Genomic DNA, 24,055 nt, shown 5'->3' with positions numbered 1-24,055 from the left:
GATAATGCTAATATATCTACCCAATGAGATCTTGCAGATATTAATCGGTACCACTTTTGGGACGAGCGAACGAGAGAACAAAATGCCAAACTATTGAGGGCACTATTCCCGAATACTGTAGCGGTAAATTCCCCGGTAGTTACAGTTAAGTGAAAATGGCGAGCAATCCTACAGTGTTTTTGTTGATGTTAAGTGGGCAAATTGAAAGCGGCGATGTAAGTCAACACATCAGATTCTTAAAGAAAATTTATTATTTTCTGTGATTTAACGACAGGACTTTTGTAATTTGTTATTTTCCTTAAAGTCAAATGAAGAGACTAACGTTAGTCGGACCTGACATTCCCTTCCATGAACCCTAACCCCCAGCATGCCTAGGGTGTATCATATTGAAATGGGAGGAGGGAAAAATATTGCATCCTGACTCCACTTCAGCAGTTGTGTACGAAGTCTATGGGGAGTGAACAGAATTTTCTAAGTATTCCCCAACAACATCGGTAAATGTTTCTCAGTCCAGAATTCATGTCTTTCCAGCATTTCTGTAATGAATGACTTTTATTGAGATGATGTATGATGAGAAAAGTGGAGCCAGGATGCAGCATTTTAGCCTTGGGGGATTGGGAATAGGGATCTATCATGCATTGTCATACCCCGAATCAAATCTCAGAATTCACCTCCAAAACGGTTCTTAAACTGTCTCATGCTCCCATTGACTTTAGAATTCAGTGGCAATCAGAGATTCCAATGATGGTGGTAAAGTTTACATCATACATGTAGGCCTAGGCCTACTTATTATGGGTCACTCAATTATCGCGGTAGTTATCACATTTCCCGATTGAAATAAAGATGGCTCGCTCACCTTCCTGAACTAGGCCTAACCTATCCTTGCTGTTGTTTAACTCTTACGTTTTAACTTGATGCATAAAATTTTATTTTGGTTCAATTTATTTTCCTCTATGATAGCTCAGAAAATCTGTGTGTGCGCCGTATGCAAGCGGAGGTGGAGTCTCTATAGTATTATCGTGGTATCAAGAAATGGTTTCAACACTGGTCTTGAAAGCACTTTGTTTATGAATAAATAAAGATAAAAAGAATGATTTTGTTTTCAGAGGAATCAAAACCACTTCATTTTGTGATACTGCTCCGTTTTACCTGTAATTGACTCCATCTTTCCAGTCTCCTCCTTAACCCTAACACTCCTCAGTCATCCAACAGGTGAAGGATTGTGTTAGGGTTAAAGATGCCAAACACCAAGGAAATGAGAGGGGAAGAATTGCACTGCATCACCTTACGCTTATTAATCTGGAAAGGAATGACATCATTTTTTCACCGGAACTTTTTTATCCCAATCTTAGATGTAGCAATAACTTTTGACATTCATCTTATTACTGAAATTTGTGTTTTGCCGAAGGAATGTGGGTAATGCGAATTTCATTTTTTGGGTGGACTCATTCTTTTGTCTATGTCTGAAACAATTGTTAAAAATGTCTTCTTTCTGTGTTCTAATTCTCTGAGAATTATAACCATCTCATTAGACCTGAACTATTGTATTCAAAATTTAAATATCCATTGCCAATTCTTCAAATTGTATAAGAAAAGCAAAAAAATTGCAACAACAATGCCAAGGTAATTATTTCCTAATTGCCCCGGGCTCAGAGAGCAATGACAAACACAGTCGAGGAGAATTTACAAATTTCGGAAAAATTATATCCTTTATTAATTCCTTCGCTATGGATGACCACTACTACTGCACCGTTGTGTGAGGATTAGTGCATACCACAAATACAGTCTATTCACCATGCAGCTGCTGGTTCAATGGGGCCTGCTGCTGGACAAAACTGTCCATTCAGGGCATACCATAGCCCAGCTGTTGCATTCAAAATAATCCCGCCACGAAGGGGTTAAAAACTTACAGAAGCATACAGACTTTTTCCTCTCTTGTTAATAAAACTTATCCTCAGGTCATAAATTATTGATTACCTTGGCGAATATTGCTGATAGGGAAACCACTGCCAACGCAAAATTTAAAATTTCCGATACCACAATAAGAGAGTTGCCATGATAATATAGGAACTGAGTGTACATGTGGGAAGAAAAGAGAAATTTGTCCTTCACCTTAGTTGAATGATGTAACGCAAAGTTGATGCCACGTAAATAGGTCAGCAAAATCGTACTATACGGGCAAATTGCCTCAAGTCAAGAGCTCAATTGCAGAATACCCTGCCACCCCGCATAATCAGCCTCAGTGCTGGCTACACTTGAGGTAAATTTTAATGACGGGTTTTGCCCTTACCCGACATATACATTTCTAAACACTGTATACTCAGTGCTTGTCTCAGTGCTTGTCGAAAAAATTCACAAGCTTGCTCGGGTGGGACTCGAACCCATGACCTCCTGCTTACTAGTGCAGACGTTTTAGCCACTCGTCCACCCAGTTTGCTAGGGTCGGCTGGCTGGCCCAACCTAGCAAAGTACATTTTAACTACACTTGAGGTTGAAACGTCACACTGTTTTAATGTGGATTTTCACCTCTTACGCACATGAGCAGTGATTTCAGGGATGTATGTTCAAGTGATGGGCTATTCTGCAATTACTCCTTGTCAAGTAGCCCCCAAATTATATGAAATAAAAGTCAGGCATATGGTACACATACTTTTGTGGATATTCATTGTTTTCACCTGTTCATGTTACAAATGTAAGATCTGCATGACCTTTTGACCGAGTTGAGTACCTTGAGTAACCCAAGGTCATTCGTTGATATCCACATAGTACGCATGCTCAGCTAAAATGATGACAATATCCTGGGTAAGCTTAAGGGAAGCAGTTGAACACACTATTTGAGCCTTGTCTTATGAGTTGATTTGTAAATTATACCTTCATTTTCCCCTTTTCTCATCCCAGTTTCCAGAGTTTGACGATCTTTATGTCAAGTACAATTTTGTCTTCGGACCGGATTGGGTCATAACATCGGTGAGTTGCCAGATCGAATTTGTGACTTTGTTGTAATTTAAATTGTATGAACCCATAGAGCTGTATGTATTAAAACTAAAGTGCTAATTCATGTACAAAGTGGTGCCTACTGGGCTCATCCATGTTTGAACACAAACTTGTGGAAAACTCCAAATTTTGTACGGCTTTTGTACGGTAATTTCCATCTGCATCTGTATTCTAAAATGATATGTCACAAAACAAATATACAAAACCTAATACACAATTAGAAAATGAGCTTTTTATTTTGCATGAACACTGCAAACTTGTGCACGCGTGCATGTACATGCATACGTTGCAGATAATTTTGCCGTGACTTTTTAAATCGGGTTTTAGCGGTAAATGATGTGCGTTGCATTTAGAGTACATAATTCGATATTCATTCTATCCGATTTCGAATGTTCTACAAGCACACACGTGGATTTGAAATGTCTGCGCCCAGGACAGAGTCAAAGTTTCTCTTCACGGAGAACAAGAAGTAAGGACTCTAGTCATTTAATTTTGCTCAATGTATGAAAACCAAATCTCTTTTGCATATCCTAAATCTGTCAGGGAGCCCTTGGGAAAATACATGTAGATCCCAACAACCATCATTTGAGATGCACTACAGCCAAACGAAAAACAGGCTTAAACAGAAATCATCCACATTCAGTTTCTGTATTAATTTTTTCTCCATTAATTGCCAGTGATTTTACGAGCTACATATTCCAGTTACATGTAGGTACATTTATGGCTTTTACAAGTAACCTTCATCATGTCATGAATACAGCTATTGAGATTTAAAGAATGCGTTATTCAACTACATGCATTTTAATTCTGAAAAGTGTCTCAACTGTGAGTCCTGTGGCTGGTTTTTCAGTTGTCACAGTTTTTGTCTATATTCTCGTGGAACTTGGAGGTGAACTTTGTTTGGCTAAGTGATTAAATGAAACAATTTCAATTTCAAATTGAATAGTGCCAAGACTGTGGACTGACCAAAATCTGACGTCGTCGTGACCGTATCCGCTCCGAGCAGGAACAAAAGAGGGCATGTTTTTAAATGAAATCAACATTCTTTTGGTACTCACGCACCACATAGGTGCGCAAGTTTATGGGCATTTGACGCGGAGCACGCTGAGTACGCGGAACGGCTTTTGTCTAGAATATGTGGTCTTCGGGTGCACACCGAACGCATGCTAGAACCCGGCTGAAAAACTTAGTACCATCTGTCTTTCTTTCACCAGTGAGGGTGCACTTCAGCTCAGTGCAGATCGTTACCAGGTCCATTATTTTGCCACTTAATGTCAACACCAATCAGACTCCACAACAGGTGGCAAAATTAGGGACCTTGTAAATATACCGCGGCAACGAATGCTACTTGTAATCTTTATGAATTCCTTTCTATATATTCCATGTGTGTGTTTTCATCTGCGTTGTCATTGTAGGGTCTCGAGGAAGGCATATCTCAGGTGTGCAAGAAAAGCCAAGATGGGAGACAGCTGTTTGTCTGGAATTTCCCGTTGGAGGTTACCTTTAAGAGCACCAATCCCCATGGCTGTAAGCAACCTACATGTACTTCACAGTTTCACCCGTTGTTATTATTTGTTACTTCAGCATACCTGCTAACCGTTCCGATTCAATCAGAACCGACCCCATTTTCAAGGTTTCAGACATCAAAATAACCAGAGCATTCCAATCTAGTGCTCCATTTAATAATTACATGTACATTAAGCTCTTTGGAAAGAATCACCATGTCAACCTGTCTCCCAGGCCAGAAGACATCAAAAGCTTTGTTTCAGAGCATGTCTCATCTGTGGGCTCTGGGTAAGAACACTAGAGGGCGCTGTGATTGTCACCCAAGGAAGGCAGGCTGGATCAAAAAGTTGTTGCTGCAGCTGTCAATGTCACAAACCCAAAGCCCCAGGCTAGGGCTGCAGGCACATCCCATAGAAGTGTGTGTTAATCAGAGCCATAGTCAGTCGCTTGAGGCACAGTCGTGTTGAGCTCATGCACTAGCCAACAAGTGTCCCACACGGGTTTACTGCACAGGGCTTTTATAACAACCTCGTGGACAAATTATCATTGCTGCTTCAACTTCAGCCCCGACCTTGCTCGGGGATTGGTCCCTCTGACATGTCTGAAACAGTAGACTCCTACCGTTAGAACAAATAAAATATCATGACAAAATTCAGTGGGAAATGGTTTTGAGTTTGTATATTGTTGAATTTGACAAGTGTTGAATTTGGTGGTTTTACGAATAATAGTCGATGTAGTTTCTATGTTAATTACAGTATGGGAACTTTTGTTGCACATTTTACTAGGTACAGGTAACTTTACACCATGTGCATACACGTACCTGCCAACATGTCTTACTCCTTCCTGAGGTCAGGCATCACCACATAATGGATTGGAATTTTAAATGAACTGAGGGCTCATTTAATGACCTTTTAAAATATTGTGTGTTATTGTCTGACCTCAGGAAGGGGTATGACAGGTTAGCAGGTCTGCATGTGCATTTTACGTACATCGAGGGGTTGGTTTTACTGCTGTTTTTCAGTGGAATGCACAGGTAATTCAACCCTCCAGTTCCCCCCCCCACACTTCCTGCCAATGAAAACTATGTCAAAGCAAAACAATCTCGTTGAATTTGTTCTTTCGAGAAAAATTCTCCCGTTCTCCTCCCTCCCCCCATCAAAACCAGGCTGCACCATTTATGGTATCGCGTACTTGTTACAAGGTGCTGTGTTGATCGAAGGCATTGCTGTATTAAATGATCAGGATCGTCTTTTGTGCCCACACTTAAACTCAATCGGATGTTGATATGAATCACTTTCAGTAGCGGTTTCGATTTTTGATGCATTCCGGCAGGGCCCCAGATTGTAGTCAGCGTTTATGGCTTGGACTTCAGTGGCACAGCTGTTGTTAGAGGATATGGGGCAGTACACATCCCAATTTGCCCTGGAAGGTAAAGAGAAAAGCAGCTTCAAAGTAAATGAAACCTTCTGTACAACTATGCCAAGTGTTTTAGAATTGTGCTTAAAATGTGTCGAAAAGGAATTGTTTTTTCCTTTTTTCTGTAGTGATTTTGTTTCTGTGCTTGGAAATGCAAATGCTATGCCAATTATGATACTGAAATATGAAACCATATTTACCTACGTGTGGCACAAATCTCACGTTTTGAACGTCTGCACGTGTTTTGGGGTTTTTTTTTTCTTCCTGTTTTCGGAAGGCCATCTGCATTCTGTAACAGTTTTGCCTCCTCTGATTTTGGAATTGTCACGTATTGATCATCATTTCCTGCATGACTGTGGACTGAAACTCGTTTCAGATTCAACAAGGTCTGCTTGGATTAAACCTAACCCTGTGTTAAGGTCACAGCAAAGGATGATATGGTCCATGTTCCTAGTCCAATTTTTTTTTAATTGTGGCTTCATGTCTAGCTTCTGCCGTATCTCTGGCTCCAGTGTCATTGCCCTGTTCGGATCAAATGCAAAGACTGCAAACTCTGACTTGATCATTTTGAGGGTCTTAAGTGGAAAACAGGGCTTTGGGGGATTTTAAGACGTTTCTGGAAGCTGGCTTTGCATATCTTGTGTGGTCTTGAAAACAAAATGGGCCCACATAATGCAGGTTGTCGGAGCCTTGTGTGGACCTAGCCAGGTCCATATTTTATACTCTCAGGTGGATTTCTTTTTATTAGGGTCTAATATTTTTCAGCAAAATACCGAAGAAACATCAAGGAAGCCATCCGTAAAAATCCAGTGCAGATTGTATTCACAGTTGGGGAAGATTTTTTTTTTTTCTTTGAGTTTTTTAACTGTAAGTATGTGGGAAAAAAACCCCTGGGTCATTCTGTAAATTAGGGGTCCAATTTTGTTTCATATCCCTCTTGCACCTGACATAGGATTTTGTACATGTAAGGTCAGAACGTATTTTCTAATTCCAAGAGCGATGAATTAATGCAAATTACCTGCCACACAAATTGAAAGAGATTGAAATCAATTTCAGCGATATTTCCATGTCAAATGACACGGGTCAGGTGTAACAGGGATACAAAAATGTCACACTTTTGGACCCTGAATTTTTAGAATGACCAATCTACACCACATACATGGCCATGTACATGTATTTAATGTTACAGTCTTGTACATGTACTGTAATAATAGACATGTTTCAGTATTTTTGGAACATTCCGTCATGGACTCAAAACAATAGAGGACAGACAATAGATTGGGGACAGACAATAGATTGGGGACAGACAATAGAAAGATGACAGACAATAGATAGAGGACAGACAATAGATTGGGGACAGACAATAGATAGAGGACAGACAATAGATAGAGGACAGACAATAGATAGAGGACAGACAATAGATAGATGACAGACAATAGATTGGGGACAGACAATAGATAGAGGACAGACAATAGAAAGATGACAGACAATAGATAGAGGACAGACAATAGATTGGGGACAGACAATAGATTGGGGACGGACAATAGATTGGGGACAGACAATAGATAGAGGACAGACAATAGATTGGGGACAGACAATAGATTGGGGACAGACAATAGATTGGGGACAGACAATAGATAGAGGACAGACAATAGATAGAGGACAGACAATAGATAGAGGACAGACAATAGATAGAGGACAGACAATAGATAGAGGACAGACAATAGATAGAGGACAGACAATAGATAGAGGACAGACAATAGATAGAGGACAGACAATAGATAGAGGACAGACAATAGATAGAGGACAGACAATAGATAGAGGACAGACAATAGATTGGGGACAGACAATAGATAGAGGACAGACAATAGATAGAGGACAGACAATAGATAGAGGACAGACAATAGATTGGGGACGGACAATAGATTGGGGACAGACAATAGATAGAGGACAGACAATAGAGGACAGACAATAGATAGAGGACAGACAATAGATAGAGGACAGACAATAGATAGAGGACAGACAATAGATTGGGGACAGACAATAGATTGGGGACAGACAATAGATAGAGGACAGACAATAGATAGAGGACAGACAATAGATAGAGGACAGACAATAGATAGAGGACAGACAATAGATAGATGACAGACAATAGATTGGGGACAGACAATAGATAGAGGACAGACAATAGAAAGATGACAGACAATAGATAGAGGACAGACAATAGATAGAGGACAGCCAATAGATAGAGGACAGCCAATAGATAGAGGACAGCCAATAGATAGAGGACCGACAATAGATAGAGGACAGACAATAGATAGAGGACAGACAATAGATAGAGGACAGACAATAGATAGAGGACAGACAATAGATAGAGGACAGACAATAGATAGAGGACAGACAATAGATAGAGGACAGACAATAGATAGAGGACAGACAATAGATAGAGGACAGACAATAGATAGAGGACAGACAATAGATTGGGGACAGACAATAGATTGGGGACAGACAATAGATAGAGGACAGACAATAGATTGGGGACAGACAATAGATAGAGGACAGACAATAGATAGAGGACAGACAATAGATTGGGGACGGACAATAGATTGGGGACAGACAATAGAAAGATGACAGACAATAGATAGAGGACAGACAATAGATGCCTGATTGGGTGAGAAACCTTGATTAGAAAAATCATTAACAAATTCTAGATGTACAGGACCCCTTCAGGAAAAAAAAATTAAATCCAAACAAAACGAAAACAATAGCATGTCCTTAATCACAAGTTACACGCAACCGAGTACCTTCTTATACAAATCCAACATTGTCTTGGTACTCTTAGCGTGTAACATTACCCATTTACCTTGGCGTTGCCCTCAGTAAAATTACAAAGATGCGCGGCGTGCATAATGGTCTGAAAATGTCACAAAATACATGTACAAGGTACATGGAAACGGTTGTAAATTTTAGTCTGCATAAACTTTCGTTTGTGACTTACCCTGGGAAGCATACAAGATTATTCCTTTCACACCTCCCGAAAGGAGGAAGTGTAAATCATAAATGTGATCATAAGGGCAAACACCGAAATTAATTTGAAAGTTGGCTCGTTTTGCTATTCTCGTTTCTGTGCCCTGGAGCCATTGTCTTTGAGACCTGCCAGTGTTTCGTTGAGGTATGAATGATTCAGTGAGTGAAAGGCCTTGGAACCGTGCTGGCAACAACGTGCCTGGACTCTCTCAAGTCCAACTTCGTAGTTTGTTTTTTTTGGCAGCTTTCCTCTGGGGTCATCCCGGAAAAGTTTCAAAGCCTGATGCACAAGTGACATATCAACTTTCCATGCACGTGCTGTACACCACTCAGGTTTCTCATCTAAGATTGAAATGAAATACATGTACCAGCCTGCCCTCACCCTGGGGGAAAATGTCTGAAATTTTTGCTTCTCGGTGTCATGGGAGGCCATATTCTTGGTGGGAAACGTGAAGACTCCCTCAGTAGTGTTAAAGATTTAAATACACGTAGGTGCAGAATCATGGCTTGTCGATTTTTAATGCTGCCTGTCCAAACTTGTTTTGCCTGTCCTCAGCAGGACAAGAGGTTAGGCAAGACACTGACAACACCATCACAGGAAGTTATTTCATAAATTTCTTCTTAGAAATGTTACACACAGTAAGAAATCAGATACAAAGTTACAAAAGCAACCAAGCATTGACATACATGCATCGGTACCATGCCTTTTTATAAAATTGAAACGACAAGTGCATATATTTAGGGCCCTACACGTACCTGTATGTATAAATCTACGGATTATTTTAACCAGGGTCCCTCATGTCTTGGGGGCAACACATTCGTTGTTGCTGCCATCAGGTGAATGTTTGCTTTGTGTTCCCTCAAAAAAAAGTGTCAATTACAAAAAATGCATTTACGTTACTATGGCCAGTTGGGAACATGTTGGCATTGAGGCAGTAGACTCCATATGTGAACAAAAGAGGGCGCTTTTTAAACTACAAAACTTGTACAAAATATGGCCGAGTCTGAATAATTTGGCAGCAGCTTAAAAATGTGCGTGAGTCTGTAATTGTGGCTACAACTACTTCCCATAGAATGCTGCGTAATTTTGAGCCTCAGCCAGGTTGTTCAGACACAGCCTAACAGCATATGATTTGTAATTAATCCATGGAAGTGTTGTATTTGAGTCCATCACAAGTCCTTCCAAACCTCTGCAAGTCCATCACAAGTCCATCACAAATCTATCACAAGTCATTCAGTCTTAGCCAATTCACAAGCTCTTCGAATGAGTTGTGACAAAAACATTCTTTTGTCATTGTTCACCCTGTTACTTATGACTGGCCTTGTGAAGGGACTTGTGACTGGGCTTAGAGAGTTATGACTGGACTTGTGAAGGGTCTTGTGGCTGGACTTAGGGAGTTGTGTCTGACCTTGTGAAGGGTCTTGTGGCTGGACTTAGGGAGTTGTAACAGACCTTGTGAAGGGTCTTGTGGCTGGACTTAGGGAGTTGTTACTGGCTTTGTGAAGGGAGTTGTGACTGGACTTGTGACTGGACTTGTGATGGACTCGAATGCAACACTGATCCATGGCCATTTGGACTGCACAGCTCTGTCATTAGCTTTGGGCTTCCTCACTAGAGGTCCTTCATTTGAGACATTTTGTGGCTTAGTGCTGGTCAGTTTTTGCTACTGGGATGTCAGACCTTGCGATATGAAACCAAAGATAAAGTCTTTTTATCTAGACAAACTGTTAAAACGCGAGGCCAAAAATGATTCGGAGGCAAAGCTGAATTTTGATAAAGTCTTATTTTTCCTCAGAATACACTGTACATGCCCAATTGGTTCCTCTTCCTATTTTAGTCATTTTTATTCTTGAGGTGGGCTTTCAAAATGAATCAGGAATACATCAAATTTTGTGACTCCTGTTTCAATTAAAAATCAGTAAAAGAAATTCTTGTTTATATTGTATTCATTTTCGAAAACTCTTTTTTCAATTCCAGACACCAAAGAATCCTGCCAATGTTTGTCCCCGAGTCATCTTCAAGATTCCAGAAATTTACCAGGTTTGTAAATTTTCTCACCTCTGCCTGTAACATCAAAAACTCTTGTTGGTTGTGCTGTACACTTTTGCTAGAAAGCTTCCTCAAACTGTAAAAATCCAACACTGTGCTCAGTGGTTATGTACTTCTGACAAATTTGAGCGCATCAAACCCCACGGAAATGTTTGTTGATCGTTGGTCAATGTTGATTGGTTACCCATCAAAAGCCCTGTCAGCACTGGACCTTTTTTTGGTCAAACTTACCGAGATTATGGGTACTTTTCCCGTGCAGCTTTTCTTTTCTTTTTTTAAAATATTTTCATTTCCTCAAATCTCACCCCTGAGATTAGGGATAGGTTTTATACTTTCCTTCATTTATCGTTTATTTGTGGAATCATGTGATTTGGGTTTAAGTCTGTGGTGTATGGTATGAATTTTTTTTAAATTGGCAAACTTCCTGTTTCCTTTGCAAGTTTAACGTCTAGACGGATTCTTTTCCTGGATTTGGAAAAGGGGGAAGGAAAGGCAATATAAATTGACAGCTATGATTTCTTGAAAGGCCCAATAGCAAAAGTGCTGTACATTAAGAGATAGTTTGGGTTGCAATTCAACGTCTTTAAAACCTAACTCACCATTAGCTATTTTATTAAGTAATTTTGTCCATAATAATGTTAAAAGTCTGAAGGCTTTATACGAGACGTAGAAATCAGCTCACTGAATTCCTTTGAAATATATATATATTCTTAATGTATATATATATATAAATATATATATACATTAAGAGATAGTTTGGGTTGCAATTCAACGTCTTTAAAACCTAACTCACCATTAGCTATTTTATTAAGTAATTTTGTCCATAATAATGTTAAAAGCCTGAAGGCTTTATACGAGACGTAGAAATCAGCTCACTGAATTCCTTTGAAATATATATATATTCTTTGAAGTATATTCAAAGGTACATGTATATTACGCACTGGCTTACAGTTATCGCATTTTTGGTCAGCACTATAGTATTGCAGTTTCACATCGAGTTTCATCAATTCCTGGTTTTCATAAATGGTTGAACTTTCGTAAACAGTTCCCTGAGGGCTGAGGTTTTGTTTTCATTTTTGAGAACAATGGCCCAAGATGTTCACGTGCGAATGTACGTACACAATGTAACTCTGTGCCCCACTTTCTTGGAACTGATGAGGAAAAGAAAGTGTCTGCTCTCTGACGATCGTTTGGCAAGTAACACTGACTGGGATGAGCCTCACACTATTACATGAAATTTTCGCAAGCAGTAACTTTTGTCTGTGCTGAGCAGAAATGTGTGATCCACAGAGACAAGAGGATTAGCCCCTGGACCAGTGTTGCAGTGGAGACCAACACAAGACCAGACATAAGACCAGTCACACGTAGCAGTGTGAACGACGACAAAGGAATGCTTTTTGTTGCAGTTCATTTGAATAGCTTATGACTTGAATCCAGACTGGAGGTCTTGTGTTGGTCTGGTGTGCTCTTAAGTGGTCTCGACTACAACACTGCCCTGGACCTGCCCTTTTAGGTCAAAGTTCACAACAGAGTCGTTCGTTGATGCTGCTCTAATAAAGAAAATGCCATACAGTTTTGAAAGTTTACAAAGAAAACATACCCCACCTTATTATTGCTCCCCCAACCTAAACATTCTTGAAGCCTTCCTTTCATTCCATATGAAAAACTTTCAGTATAGATATTTTCACAGGTTGAAAAAATAATCACAAAGTAATACATGTACATGTACATATGTGACCTGTCTTGACAAATGGAGAGGAAAGTCGTATGCCGCTCTTTCCTATATTGAGGGTTCGAAGTCATATTGAAGTAGAGGGCAAATTTTGGGTTTTGTAATGTTTGGAAAGAGAAACCTGTCTCCTATTTAATTTCAAATATTTTGCAGGGTCATATATTTTAAAATGTCATTTTCTCAGCAATTTTGATGACAGCATCATTGGTGCCTCGTCAGAAATGATGAAACAATGTTGGGAACAAAGACAGAAAAGTACATGTACGATAATAATGTCACACTGTCACCTTGTACTTTTACCCTTACTTTTCCATTTACATACCACTGGAAAACTCTTTTTCTGCTGAATTCAAATATACCGATATCTCAGTTTTTGAAAACTCTGACTTACAGCTCATTTTGACAGGTCACATATGCAAAACCCAAATAAACACTTCCCCAAACATCTTGAAAAACACAGGATTACAAAAAAAAAATAGGAAACACTAAATACCCAAAGGGGCTTTTTTCTCTGATAAGTACCGAGAAAGTTTCAAAAAGTGAATGGAGAAGAATAGTTCATGAATTTGGAGCAGTTGTATTGCCCATGATGGCATCTTCCTGGTATCCTGTACCCAAGCTGGTGCACAAGGGAGGACTATCCTGAATGTGTACGTTGGAGTGGATCGCGATCACCGATTACTTGTATCCACAAGAACCTACATGTGTACAGTGCGCTGTATGTTGCTCAGTGATTGCCTTTAAAGATTTTCTAGTTTTCGCTCCAAATGGCCCCTCTCCCAAAAATGTGAATGTACACACTCACACACAGATGTTTACACGACACCATTTTGTGCTCGATAATTTTATTTGCACCAGTGTGAATTTATTGATTTCATTGCTACAGTTGGCTCTTGAGTCGGCGACCAGAGTTCGTGGACGTGAACGTGGTGGCAAGGAGCGAGGGCAGGGAAGGTAGGTACAGCTTACTTGTCCTCTGGATCTCCACGTGAGGATTCTGTGAATTCTAATAACTCAGTATGGGGGTATTTGCTGTTAGTTGGAGTGGTCATTACAACCGAACGGAGGCATTTGCATCAGTAGCCCATCATCAGTTGAAGGGAGCCATATTGGTCGGGCATGTTCATTTTGCTGGTAGCGATTTGACCGTAACGCATGCATTCCATAGTCATTTCTGAATCAGCACAGTGAAGTTCTGACCAAACAAGCCTCTGTTGCTGTGAAAATTGCGCCCTCTCTTGGTCCAGCTCGGAGCTCATAATGATTATACTCTGCACCATGTTGTTCTCTTGTTGATGTACTCATCAAGTTTGTTGAAAACATGATTAAGTGACAGTAATTTTCCAACTTCTAGGAATTCTCTGAGCGCACGTGCATGGACAGGAACCAGCCGATTAGATTTGAGGCCAGTGTCATTTTCAAGTGTAATCCATATATACAAGCTGGTTTACCTTGTAGATATCCGTCTGTACTGGTTTTCATTAATTTGAGTATGAAGTGGAAGGTTTGAAAGCAATGCAAACAAGGAACTACAAAGTCACAAACTTGTTTCCCTGTCCAGGTCAGTCTTTGTTTCTCTTGGCACGCTTCCAGGAAAGTTTTTTGATGTACAGATTTCTCTTTTGCTCTTCCACGGGTTCAAAAGAAAACTTTGTACATGTTTAAGAGCACACACACTGGACTTTGTATCCTTGTGGAGACTATACTTTGTTCTCTTGCACTACAACAATCAGGCGGGAAACGCTGTTTTCAAAATGCTCCCATTTCTTGTCTTATTCACGCACGATCTCTTCTTGGAACAGGAACCTTTAATACCAGAAAAATGCACAGACAAAATTGATTAGAACAGAAAGTGTGTGTAATACATTGTACACCGTACATGTACATGTAAGTGTGCAGTAGAAACTAATTTAGGCCTTTTCAAACTGGAAAAATCTCGGGCTTGACGCAGGGTTCAAGCAGGTTTGAAAACTGGCGATGATTCACACTTGAAAAATGTCAACCCAGAGCAGTCATGGGTTTGCCCAGGGCTGAGTTCAGTCCAGGTTGAGAGGCTGTAGTGTGAAAAGGCCTTAAAATATCCACAAATTTGATACTTAACTACCATAATACATGTACAGTATTACTGTTTTGCTGAAAATCCGTACTGCTACTGTACAGGACTCTTGGAGACCAAACTTTGAAGTTGAACACAAGTCGAATAACATTGCACGTTCTTTGCGCAGCTGTCTACATACCTCAGGGAAAAACATGACGTTTGTATTCACGGGAAAGTATGAGAGGTTACTTTGGGCTGTGCTGTGGCCTGTAAAAGTTCACAGTTTGGTGGTACGTTTTCCAGATTCATTTCTCTGGTTAGAACAATTGAGGACAGAAACTAATCAGGGTAATTGTATTCCTAATAACAAAACCGATGGGCGTGCCACACGTTTAGTACAGGCTTGGATTTCTGTGGAGTGCCCTGCCTGCAGTTTCAAGTCCTGTTATTCTTTTGTTTTCAAACTGGCACACTCTCTCTGCAGTCTCATCAGCTTTAACTTGATTCCATTTCTCACCTCGATTGGTGGATTGATTACATTTGTACAATGTAGGCCAGGGGGTCTTGCCAAGTTTTAGCCTCATATTCACAGCCTGTGTTGGAAATCAAATGCATAGCCAGTTGTGTTGCATACCACCAGGCCCAACCAGGAAACAATCTCATAACTTGTCATTAAAAAAAAAACTATCAGGATCAGTGTCTACTTAGTTTTTTTTTTTTTTTTTTTGGAGAGTTACTTCCTTGTAGGCCCCTGGTGATCGTGTTGTGTGCCAAGCAGATGCACCAAATCCAGCATCAAATTCAGAATCGTCTTCTTCTTTTTGGAGGGAGACCAACCATTCTGTAGGGGAGGTTACAAAAAATGAGGATTTCTGTTTGTCCCATTTGCAAGCTTTCTGCTCAAGGATGAATTGAAGGGCTTCCTTTTTACAGGCTTTAGAAAGTGAAAGAAATGATATAGTTTGAAAAAAAGCTTCCTGTCATATCAAGAAAAGTCTCAGGGGACGCTTCCTCCCCCTTGGTGCTGCCAGTGTCAGAAATTGGGTTGAGAACTGTTCCTTTTTGCCTGCTGGACCTTCGGAAGCACTCCAATATCTGCAGAGTTGGCAGATGAGGTCAGTTGGCTGTGAAGGACAGCAAAGGTTTGGGATTTTTCCAGGGCATTTTCTCCAGCAATCAGAGTCTCCCCTCTGCCAGTTTTATTTTCCGCACGTAGGGGCACGTACTCACTCAGGGGCCCCCTGGTTTGTGAAGCTGTTGTGTTGAGAGAAACTTTATACTTAATTACTTAGTAATATGGAGCTCAGTTTTTATGTGACATTGAGACTTACAAGGACCTTGGAATTTTCCAGTAACCTAGCCATTGTTTGGAGCTTCAGTTTAGTTGCGTGACAAGCGCTTTTAATGAAATCTATACACTGAACTTTGGCATTACTTTTCGTTTCAATGGTTTATGAATATTTCTTTGACAGAGATACATAACAAGAAAACATTATTCAATTTAAGAAATTCTCGTCAAGTCACACCTGTTTCAGACGAGCATTCCAGAGGCATGCCAATCGGAATGACAGGCCAGATTTGAACGAGGTTCCATTTCTGAAACAATTAGGAGCAACTAGGTTTACCAGCAGGGGAAAGATTGACAATTGGAGACCTTCAGAACAATTCAGGAGTGGGTTGGTTTTTAGATGTTGCTCGAGTATGAGCCAAACTCAGTGCAAAGCTGTGGAAATTGTTATGACTTTATCACATCCAAAAGTCCATTGATAAAAACAACTTCTTTTGAATGTGGTGTCTGCTCAATTTGTCACTTGTGTAAACTTTCATACAACGCTTGGCGAAATACTGGCCATGGTTTCAAGGATTTTGTCAGAGGCTGTAGAAATTCAGCTTGAAATGGTCATATTAGGCTACTGCTGGCATGCACTGTATGCCCATGTAAAGCCCTGTGGTACAAAATGTACATTGTGCAAACCTATAGCCAGGGATTTGATTCCTGGCTCTTTGCCATATTATATACAAATCTGAATAGAGTTGTTCGGTGATTCTATACTGTTCTCTGAGGTTTTCTTCTCCGGGTTCTGTGGTTTTCCAGCTTTTCCTCACACTGCAAAAATCAACACTTTTGATCTCTGGCTGTTATCCATGGTCAGATGCTTTTGTCGTCTGTCTGTATAAGTGACCTTTACATGCCTTTGGCCGGACTGTCCTGCCACAGCATCCTTCCTGAGTCAGCCCATCAGCTGCAAGTGGGAGTGATGAGTTTTGTAAATATGGGCTCCCTGGCAGAATAAGAATTCGCACTGGATCCATATGTTGGGGTGACTGGATGCCCATCTTGGCAAAGTTCCAAGAGGGGTAAGACTGTGTACGAGTGTGAATGTACATGCACAAGGTATGATTGCTGTGGCAGCCTGCAATAATATACGGCCGCATTCGCTGTAGATCTTGGCATAGCTTCAAAGGGTCTTGGACCATATGCATGCAGAGTTGAATACATGCCCACTTTCACAAAGGTCCTGAGATCGCATGTTTGTGACTCCTTTAGACAGAAAATGTGCTATGGAGATGCATGTTCAATATACACTGTCCTTTGCAAAAGTTCTCTTGGGAGTTACCAGGGCAGGGTTAATTATAAATATGATGAAATGGATGAACCAAAGGTCCCTAAGAAGTGCCATCTGCATGTACATGTAAAATATAGGACCCATGCATTCCAACGAAACAAGTCTCACACGATGAGAACCACTGAGTTGAAGGCACTTTCAAAGAATCATGCGTTATGTCCATCACTTGGAGCCCCCCAACTGTACTGGACATCCAGTCCAGTGAGAGAAGTCAGGACATGAGAAATGTACATGTATAAAAAACCAAAACAAAGAGCTGTTTGTCCTTAAGCCAAAAAAGAAATTCTGAAGATAGAGCCGAAATACTCATTTTGTGAGATCCACTCACAAAGTTGCAACAACTGTGAGTGAATTGGTTTCCTACCTCTGTTGAAGTGAACGTTGAGATTCTCTGAAATAAAACAAGTGGAGATTTCGGCTTTTGGCAAACAAGGTAATATTAAGCTCTTTCTTCAGCTACATGTATGTGCAAGTGGAACCCAAACTGATACCAGATAGCTGGTTATCACATACATGTCAGCGCCAATTTTTGGTTTACATATCCTTGAAAAGGAAAGTAGTATCGTTGATTTTCTTTTAATTTGGAAACAAAGTGAAAGGTTATTGGCACCTAAAAGGAACTCAAAAGCCACAATTTTGTTTCCTTTCTAGGTCAGTCAAAATTGTATCCCTCTTTGGCACGCCTCCAGGATGACATGACATATCAATTTCTGTTTTGTTTTACATATATTTCTGATGAAAAAAAGTTGTTTCGATTTTAGTGTACAGATGCCTCACTTGGCCTTAATTTGTAAAATTAGGCCTTTTTAAAGCAGAAAAGAAAATGGCAAACAGTGAAGTTTAAAAAGTTGACTCATCGGTTAGACAAGATGTCTGGAGAATGATGCAACCGAGGACCCTGTGAATTCTGGACGGGCCTTCTGCCGAATGCCAACTCAGCTTTTAGACGTTTTTAAGGCAGTAGAATGTACAAAAAGATCAGAAGCCAAGAACCCATTTCTTTTCCAATACATGTGTGGGCAGGGCCCAATTTCACCGTGCTGCTTACCGTAAGCTTAAAATCAGTGCTTACCATAACAGAAAATTCTGTGCTTACGGCCAACGTTTTTCATGGGTTAGCGAGGAAGTTTGGCTTGTACGCATGCGTACATCCCGTAACTAAGGATTCTGTGCTTAAAAGGTTAGCACAGAATTTTTCTGCTAGCCTGGTAAGCACAGAATGGAGATCGTAAGCGTGGAATTCTAGGGTAAGCAGCACCATGAAATTGGGCCCAGGTCCAAGGCCCAGAGTTAAATTTCAGGTAGCAGGAATAATGGCCAAAAATCAAGCCTAAATGACTGAAATAGCTTTGAAGAAACAGCTCGTGGGAGCTTTGTGTTGAGAGCGTTTGCATAAACTAACTCGTTGGTGGTTTCGAGCCTTGTATTAATGCCTTACTCACTGTACTCAAAGGTTTGCATAAAAAAAAACACTGTTAAGTGTGCATTTATCCAGAACCTCTGAGTTTCCCATCTAGACAAATCATTAAAAAAATTTTTAAGGTCATATAAAAGTGATTGGTTGTATATACTTTGACCTGACGACTGATCCTAGGAAGCTCAGTGGTGAAGTGTTAAGATGTCTGCATTATTAAAAGTGGGAAGGTGTGGGGTCATAGTCCATTTTCCAATATATCCAACTTCATCTCTGTCCAAGGCTCCGTCTTCAAAATCAATCTCGAATTGTGTACCTGAAGCATTCAATGTAATATACATATTGCTCTTTTTCATCGAATACAATGTTTCTGTGGCATTATTGGAAGTAGTATTGAGCTAACAACTTCAAAGTCAGGTGGTGAAGAAAAAGATGAAGCCTGAGACAGAGACGAAGTTGAGTATTTGAAAACAGCCATAGATACCCTTCCAAGTCTATCAAGCTAGGTGAAATTCCTGGAAGTGTCACAAACAGTGAGCATGCAGTGCTTATCACATTAACCTGAAGATAATCACGGTAAAGCTATCATCTTTAAGACTCAATATTTATATTTTCAACACATCCACTCCAACAGTCACCAGGGTACGCTCACAGGGCCACATCAAGGTCACTTTCAACGTCATCACCCGTGACATGAAGAAGCTTGGCTATGACGTCATGCCGTCCACAGTCAAGATCCCCGGGGCAGACACTGCCGCAGCGCTTGCGGCAACCTCCGCGCCAGCAGCCGCAGGGGCTGCTGCAGCTGCACAGCAGACAGCTGAGGTGGCCGGACCTAGTGAGACAGTCACATGAGCATTTGACATCCGTTGAACTTGAGGTTTACATGTTACCCTCCATCAACCTTGTGACCAATAATTTTAGACCTCCCTGCTGGCATCATTGATGCATTGACTTTCACTGCCAAGACCAGATTGATTCATTCCATGTTGAAATTTTGTCCTTTGAAATATCAGTGAAAAGTCTTGTAAAGAAATCATTTTGCTGAACTAGGTGAGAGCTTTTTATTCAGTTATTGGCATTCAAAGGTATTTTTGAGAATTCCACCCTGTTGGAGTTTTATATTTAGCTATTTCAGTGAGCCAGTTCAGTATTCCAACAAGGCATGCGTCCGAGGTCATTCACCTCGTACGTGCACACCTAAGGTCTGCCCTCTCAGCCATATACCGATTGGCACTCATGCATGGTTTGACCTTGCTGAAATACCACACTGGCTCACCGAGATTGATTAATAAAGTTCTACCCCAAAACATGGCTGTTTGTCGATTTCTGTCAAAGAATTGAGTGTCCAGTAATGCCCTATTTATCTGAAAATTCATCTCACAATAAATTGTGATTGTGTTGATTTTGTTGATCAGCTCAAATGTCTCACAAGAAGATTGTTTAGAGTGTTGCCAAGGCTGTGAACAAAACACAGGTCACATCCATACATCATTCTCTGGGTTCCAAGGCTATGAGATTATCAATTACTTCCAATCAATAATGCTGTCAGATCCTCACATCTTTACAAGTCCTCACAATGCCCCACAACTCCTCAAAAGTCTTTACAAGTACTCAGAAATCGTCACTAGTCCCCACAAGTTCAAGTGCCCACAAGTGCTTATGAGCCCCCACAAGTCCTCACAAGTCATCAGAAGTCCTTGCAAGTCCTCACAGTCCTTTACAAGTCCCCCAAGTCATATTACAAGATATCCAATTGAACAGGAAAGTAAAAGTATTCCTTGGGCCCTGCTTTGTTTTTCTTGCAACTTGACTTGTGATGGATTCAATATGGTAGGGGAAGATTTATTGTACACCCATGCAATTGCCTCTGTGCGATTTTGACATCAGTTGCCTGTTTGAGCAGCATATAAGTCTCCTGAGAAAGCTGCATTGGAGAGGATAGTTGGCATTTGAAATAGATAAACCTAGGGTGTGTTTATGAAAAACCTTTATCTGCCTGAATCCGACTTTGCACAGAACTGTCGTGTTTCAGTCAGAATCTGCAAAACCAGTCGTTTGACGTTTGTAGAGGTTTTTTTTTAACTTACAAGGAATATCTAAATATGTGTTTTTTTCACAAACCCAAGGAAACACATTTGTGTTCAAAATTTGTTCCAATTAATTTTATTCTTTATGTTGCTCTGTTAAGGATGCTTTGGGTCATCTTTGGTGTCTTATGATAAAAAGGTTAGCGTTTCAGAATACAGATTCTTTTAGCTTTAGAATTTGCCAGAATATGGGAATTTTTGCCTTGGTCAGTTTCTTTTTTTTCACTTTTGATTAAGAACAAGACGGTCTGTCATTGAGAAAACTTTGTGTGTTACTTGTTTTCAGTGAAATGCTCTGCAGGTCTCCAAAGACGTACTTGCGTCGGGGAGATGATAATTTTTAATTATGCGTTTTTTTGTCCTTACACCCTGTGGATACCCTGTGGAACAAAAGAACTGGCCTGCAAGATGGCAGCCATGCAAACCCTTTTTTTTTTGTTCGAGCTCTCGGACAAAACTGAACACTCGGTTTTATTTATATACGTTGGTGTAGGGGCAAAAGACCCATAATTAAAAGATTGACTCTGCAAGTTCAAAAGTTATATAGAAAAATCCTCAAAGCCTAGTGTGTGCTGTCTCAGTAACCATTCCATAGTAGTTGTTGAAAACACGTGATTGTGCCATAATTATTTCTGACTGTTGTGTAGAGGAACAGATAAACTGTGCATGATTTAACAAATTCCCAACTGATTTAAACACGCGGTTAAGGAATTTGCTGGGCAGCATTTATTTTTTTGCGAAGCAGCTCCATTGAATTGGGTCCTGGTGCTCTTTCTCCGTAAAGGGCGTGTTTTTTGTGTTATTTTTATGTTTTTGCTTCCTTCTTCCATTTTGTTATTGAACCCTCGATTTTCATAGATGCCCCTGAATTCCAGGAATTGGTTAATTTGCAAATGGGTTAATTAACACAAAGGAATTTGCTGACTTTTCTCGTTAAAGAAGTTGATGTGGGAGATTTCTGAAAGTTTATGCAAAATGTATTGCAAAAATGTTGTCAAGAGAAGTGTTATACCTTGTATACAAATTCCCCCCCCCAAAAAAAGTTTTCTTTCTTCCTTTTCTTTATCAAACCACCTTGGTTCCTGTAACCACCCACACACACTTTGCCAGCTTTCAAAGGCTTTGATTTTTTCACCTTTACCTGTTAATATTCAAGTCGGGAATTATTTGGATTTGCTGCTCTTAGTTCCTGTGTGAAACTAATATTTGAATTTGTCATATAAACCGTGAAACCGTCCAACTAAATTCCCACCTTCTAGGGTTTTTAAGTGACTATCAAGAGGGCAACATTTTGTTACAGGTTGTGACCTTGGTATGCTCTTTGCTGGTAATACATTGTAATAATAAGGCAAATCCTTGTCGGATTTACGTCAAATTGTGTAAAGCTTTCTTGCTTTTGATTCATTGAAGTTTATTCTTATGTTTAGAATGAGAGAAGTTTTCATTTTTCAAATGGTGCTGACTGTGGTCACTCTAAATGAGATCCTTAATAGCTATTTTGTCAAATTAGTTTTTCAGATTGCCTGACTTGTCAAAGTCACTTGGAATTGATAGACGTTTGGCCATTGTTGTAGATTGATTCCAAAAGTTTGATTGATGTTGGGAGTTGAACACCATACATTCATACATTCTCCCCTTGTGCGTGTTAGCCTCGGCTGTTGGCGGCCTGTGATTCTCTTCCTTTGCCAAGCGTAGAGATGCGTGGGACCTTAGAAGTGTAGTGCTCTTTAAGACAGAGTCCTAATGAAAAACAAACAAAATAAAAAAAAAAACACTCTTCCCCTCTCTGTTAAATTCCAACAAAAGAATGCATTTGATTCCACTTTAATACTTGCACGTTTTTAAACACACGTTGTGCAGATTTCCCCCTCTGGCGCGGGCTTTCTGTTCTAGATATCTGGAAAAGGATACCGTGAAAAAAGGCAAATAATAAGCTTTTTAACAGCTGGATTGCCTTTCAAACCAGCACCGTTGTCCCACATGGCATGTATATCGCGTGTTTGCAATGTACGTTTTCATAAAAAGGTAAAATTTAATAATTTTATAGGTGGCACCCTATAAATGTATAATGTGCATGTAATACGGGCGTTTCACAATAGTGCGCTTCCAAGAGTTCGCAGCGCGTTGACCAATCACAGCGCGCGCGATATGTGTGTTTGGAAAGGGTCGACAGATTTCGCGCCTTGTGATTGGTCAGCCCGTTGCAAACTCTTGGAGGCGCACTATTGTGAATCGCCCGTATTGTAAATCTATTTTGTGCATATCTAATTTTGATCATTTAAAATTGATATACCGGTAATGATGTGTAACATCAAGCATTTTCAAACTGTAATTGTACATGTATGTGTCTTAAATTTTCATGATAATTCTTATTCTTCACGTTAACTTATTCGAGCCCTTGCCAGAATGAAGAGTAAACAAACAAGGAATCTAGAATCGCCACGATAGCAAACCGCAGACGACTCCACAGAGTGCATTGAACATTTGCGATGTTTCCGGTGTGTATGTAACGAGATCCTTAAAAATAGCCAGTTTCCAAAAATATCCCTTGCCCTCTAAACACTTTCATTCTGGAACCGCCCTAGGGGGGCTGATTTCTAGTTCCTTCCCGGAGCCTTGACCGTCATATTGGTAGGATTTCAGTCCCTCGAGATATCACTCGCCCTCCCTATTCCACAGTGCTACCCAACTCAACCGTACTCTTACAAAATACTCTCCTTTCTTAAAATTAAAAATTCGAAATTCCTTTAAAAAATCTAAATTATTGTTTAATAAAAGAAATGTGTACTTTTTCGAGACGACCGGTTCTATTTTAATACGGTAAACTGAACGAATTGTTGGTGCGCCACCCACCACTGCTTTTGAAACGACATCAAAATTTTCAGTATGATGAGCCCTCCTCCAAGATCCAAAAATCTCACAAAAGTTGCACTAATAATACTCTTCACACCAGGAAATAAAAATAGGCACAGTCGGATAATTAGTTCCAATTGGTATCACAAGGTTGCTGTGATGACTGTTGCTGGGATGGAATTCCATTTTTCCCTGTCACAGGAACGGTGGCCTTTTGTAATTGTCCCTGTTTCTAGGCGGCACATTTGTTTTGCGTGCACTGCGTGTGGGTGTCGCAGTATATTAACCAGAATCTTTCCGTCGTTGGA

The 24,055-nt window shown here is 40.2% G+C and overlaps 1 protein-coding gene across 1 annotated transcript; it reads left to right on the top strand.

Moving 5' to 3' along the window:
- Positions 1 to 64: 64 nt before the first annotated feature.
- On the top strand, positions 65 to 22,269 carry b9d1 (B9 domain containing 1). The gene is made up of 7 exons (XM_022235791.2): positions 65 to 215; positions 2,899 to 2,967; positions 4,410 to 4,521; positions 5,833 to 5,929; positions 10,922 to 10,984; positions 13,612 to 13,679; positions 19,439 to 22,269. The coding sequence occupies exons 1-7, from the start codon at positions 156 to 158 to the stop codon at positions 19,657 to 19,659; spliced, it is 690 nt and encodes a 229-aa protein (XP_022091483.1). The 5' UTR covers positions 65 to 155; the 3' UTR covers positions 19,660 to 22,269.
- Positions 22,270 to 24,055: the final 1,786 nt, after the last annotated feature.

Source organism: Acanthaster planci, linkage group LG07 (genome assembly GCF_054643075.1).
Source record: "Acanthaster planci isolate LZ-2023a linkage group LG07, COTS_SCS, whole genome shotgun sequence".
Taxonomy (NCBI): Eukaryota; Metazoa; Echinodermata; class Asteroidea; order Valvatida; family Acanthasteridae; genus Acanthaster; species Acanthaster planci.
This window is presented reverse-complemented; position numbering and strand designations above follow the sequence as displayed.

Bases quoted from the DNA above. Each gene is read 5' to 3' on its own strand.
- b9d1 (XM_022235791.2), top strand. From the start codon at position 156: ATGGCGAGCAATCCTACAGTGTTTTTGTTGATGTTAAGTGGGCAAATT. The intron at 216-2,898 runs GTAAGTCAACAC...TTCTCATCCCAG, and splicing joins GGCAAATTGAAAGCGGCGAT to TTTCCAGAGTTTGACGATCT. The intron at 10,985-13,611 runs GTTTGTAAATTT...TCATTGCTACAG, and splicing joins AGATTCCAGAAATTTACCAG to TTGGCTCTTGAGTCGGCGAC.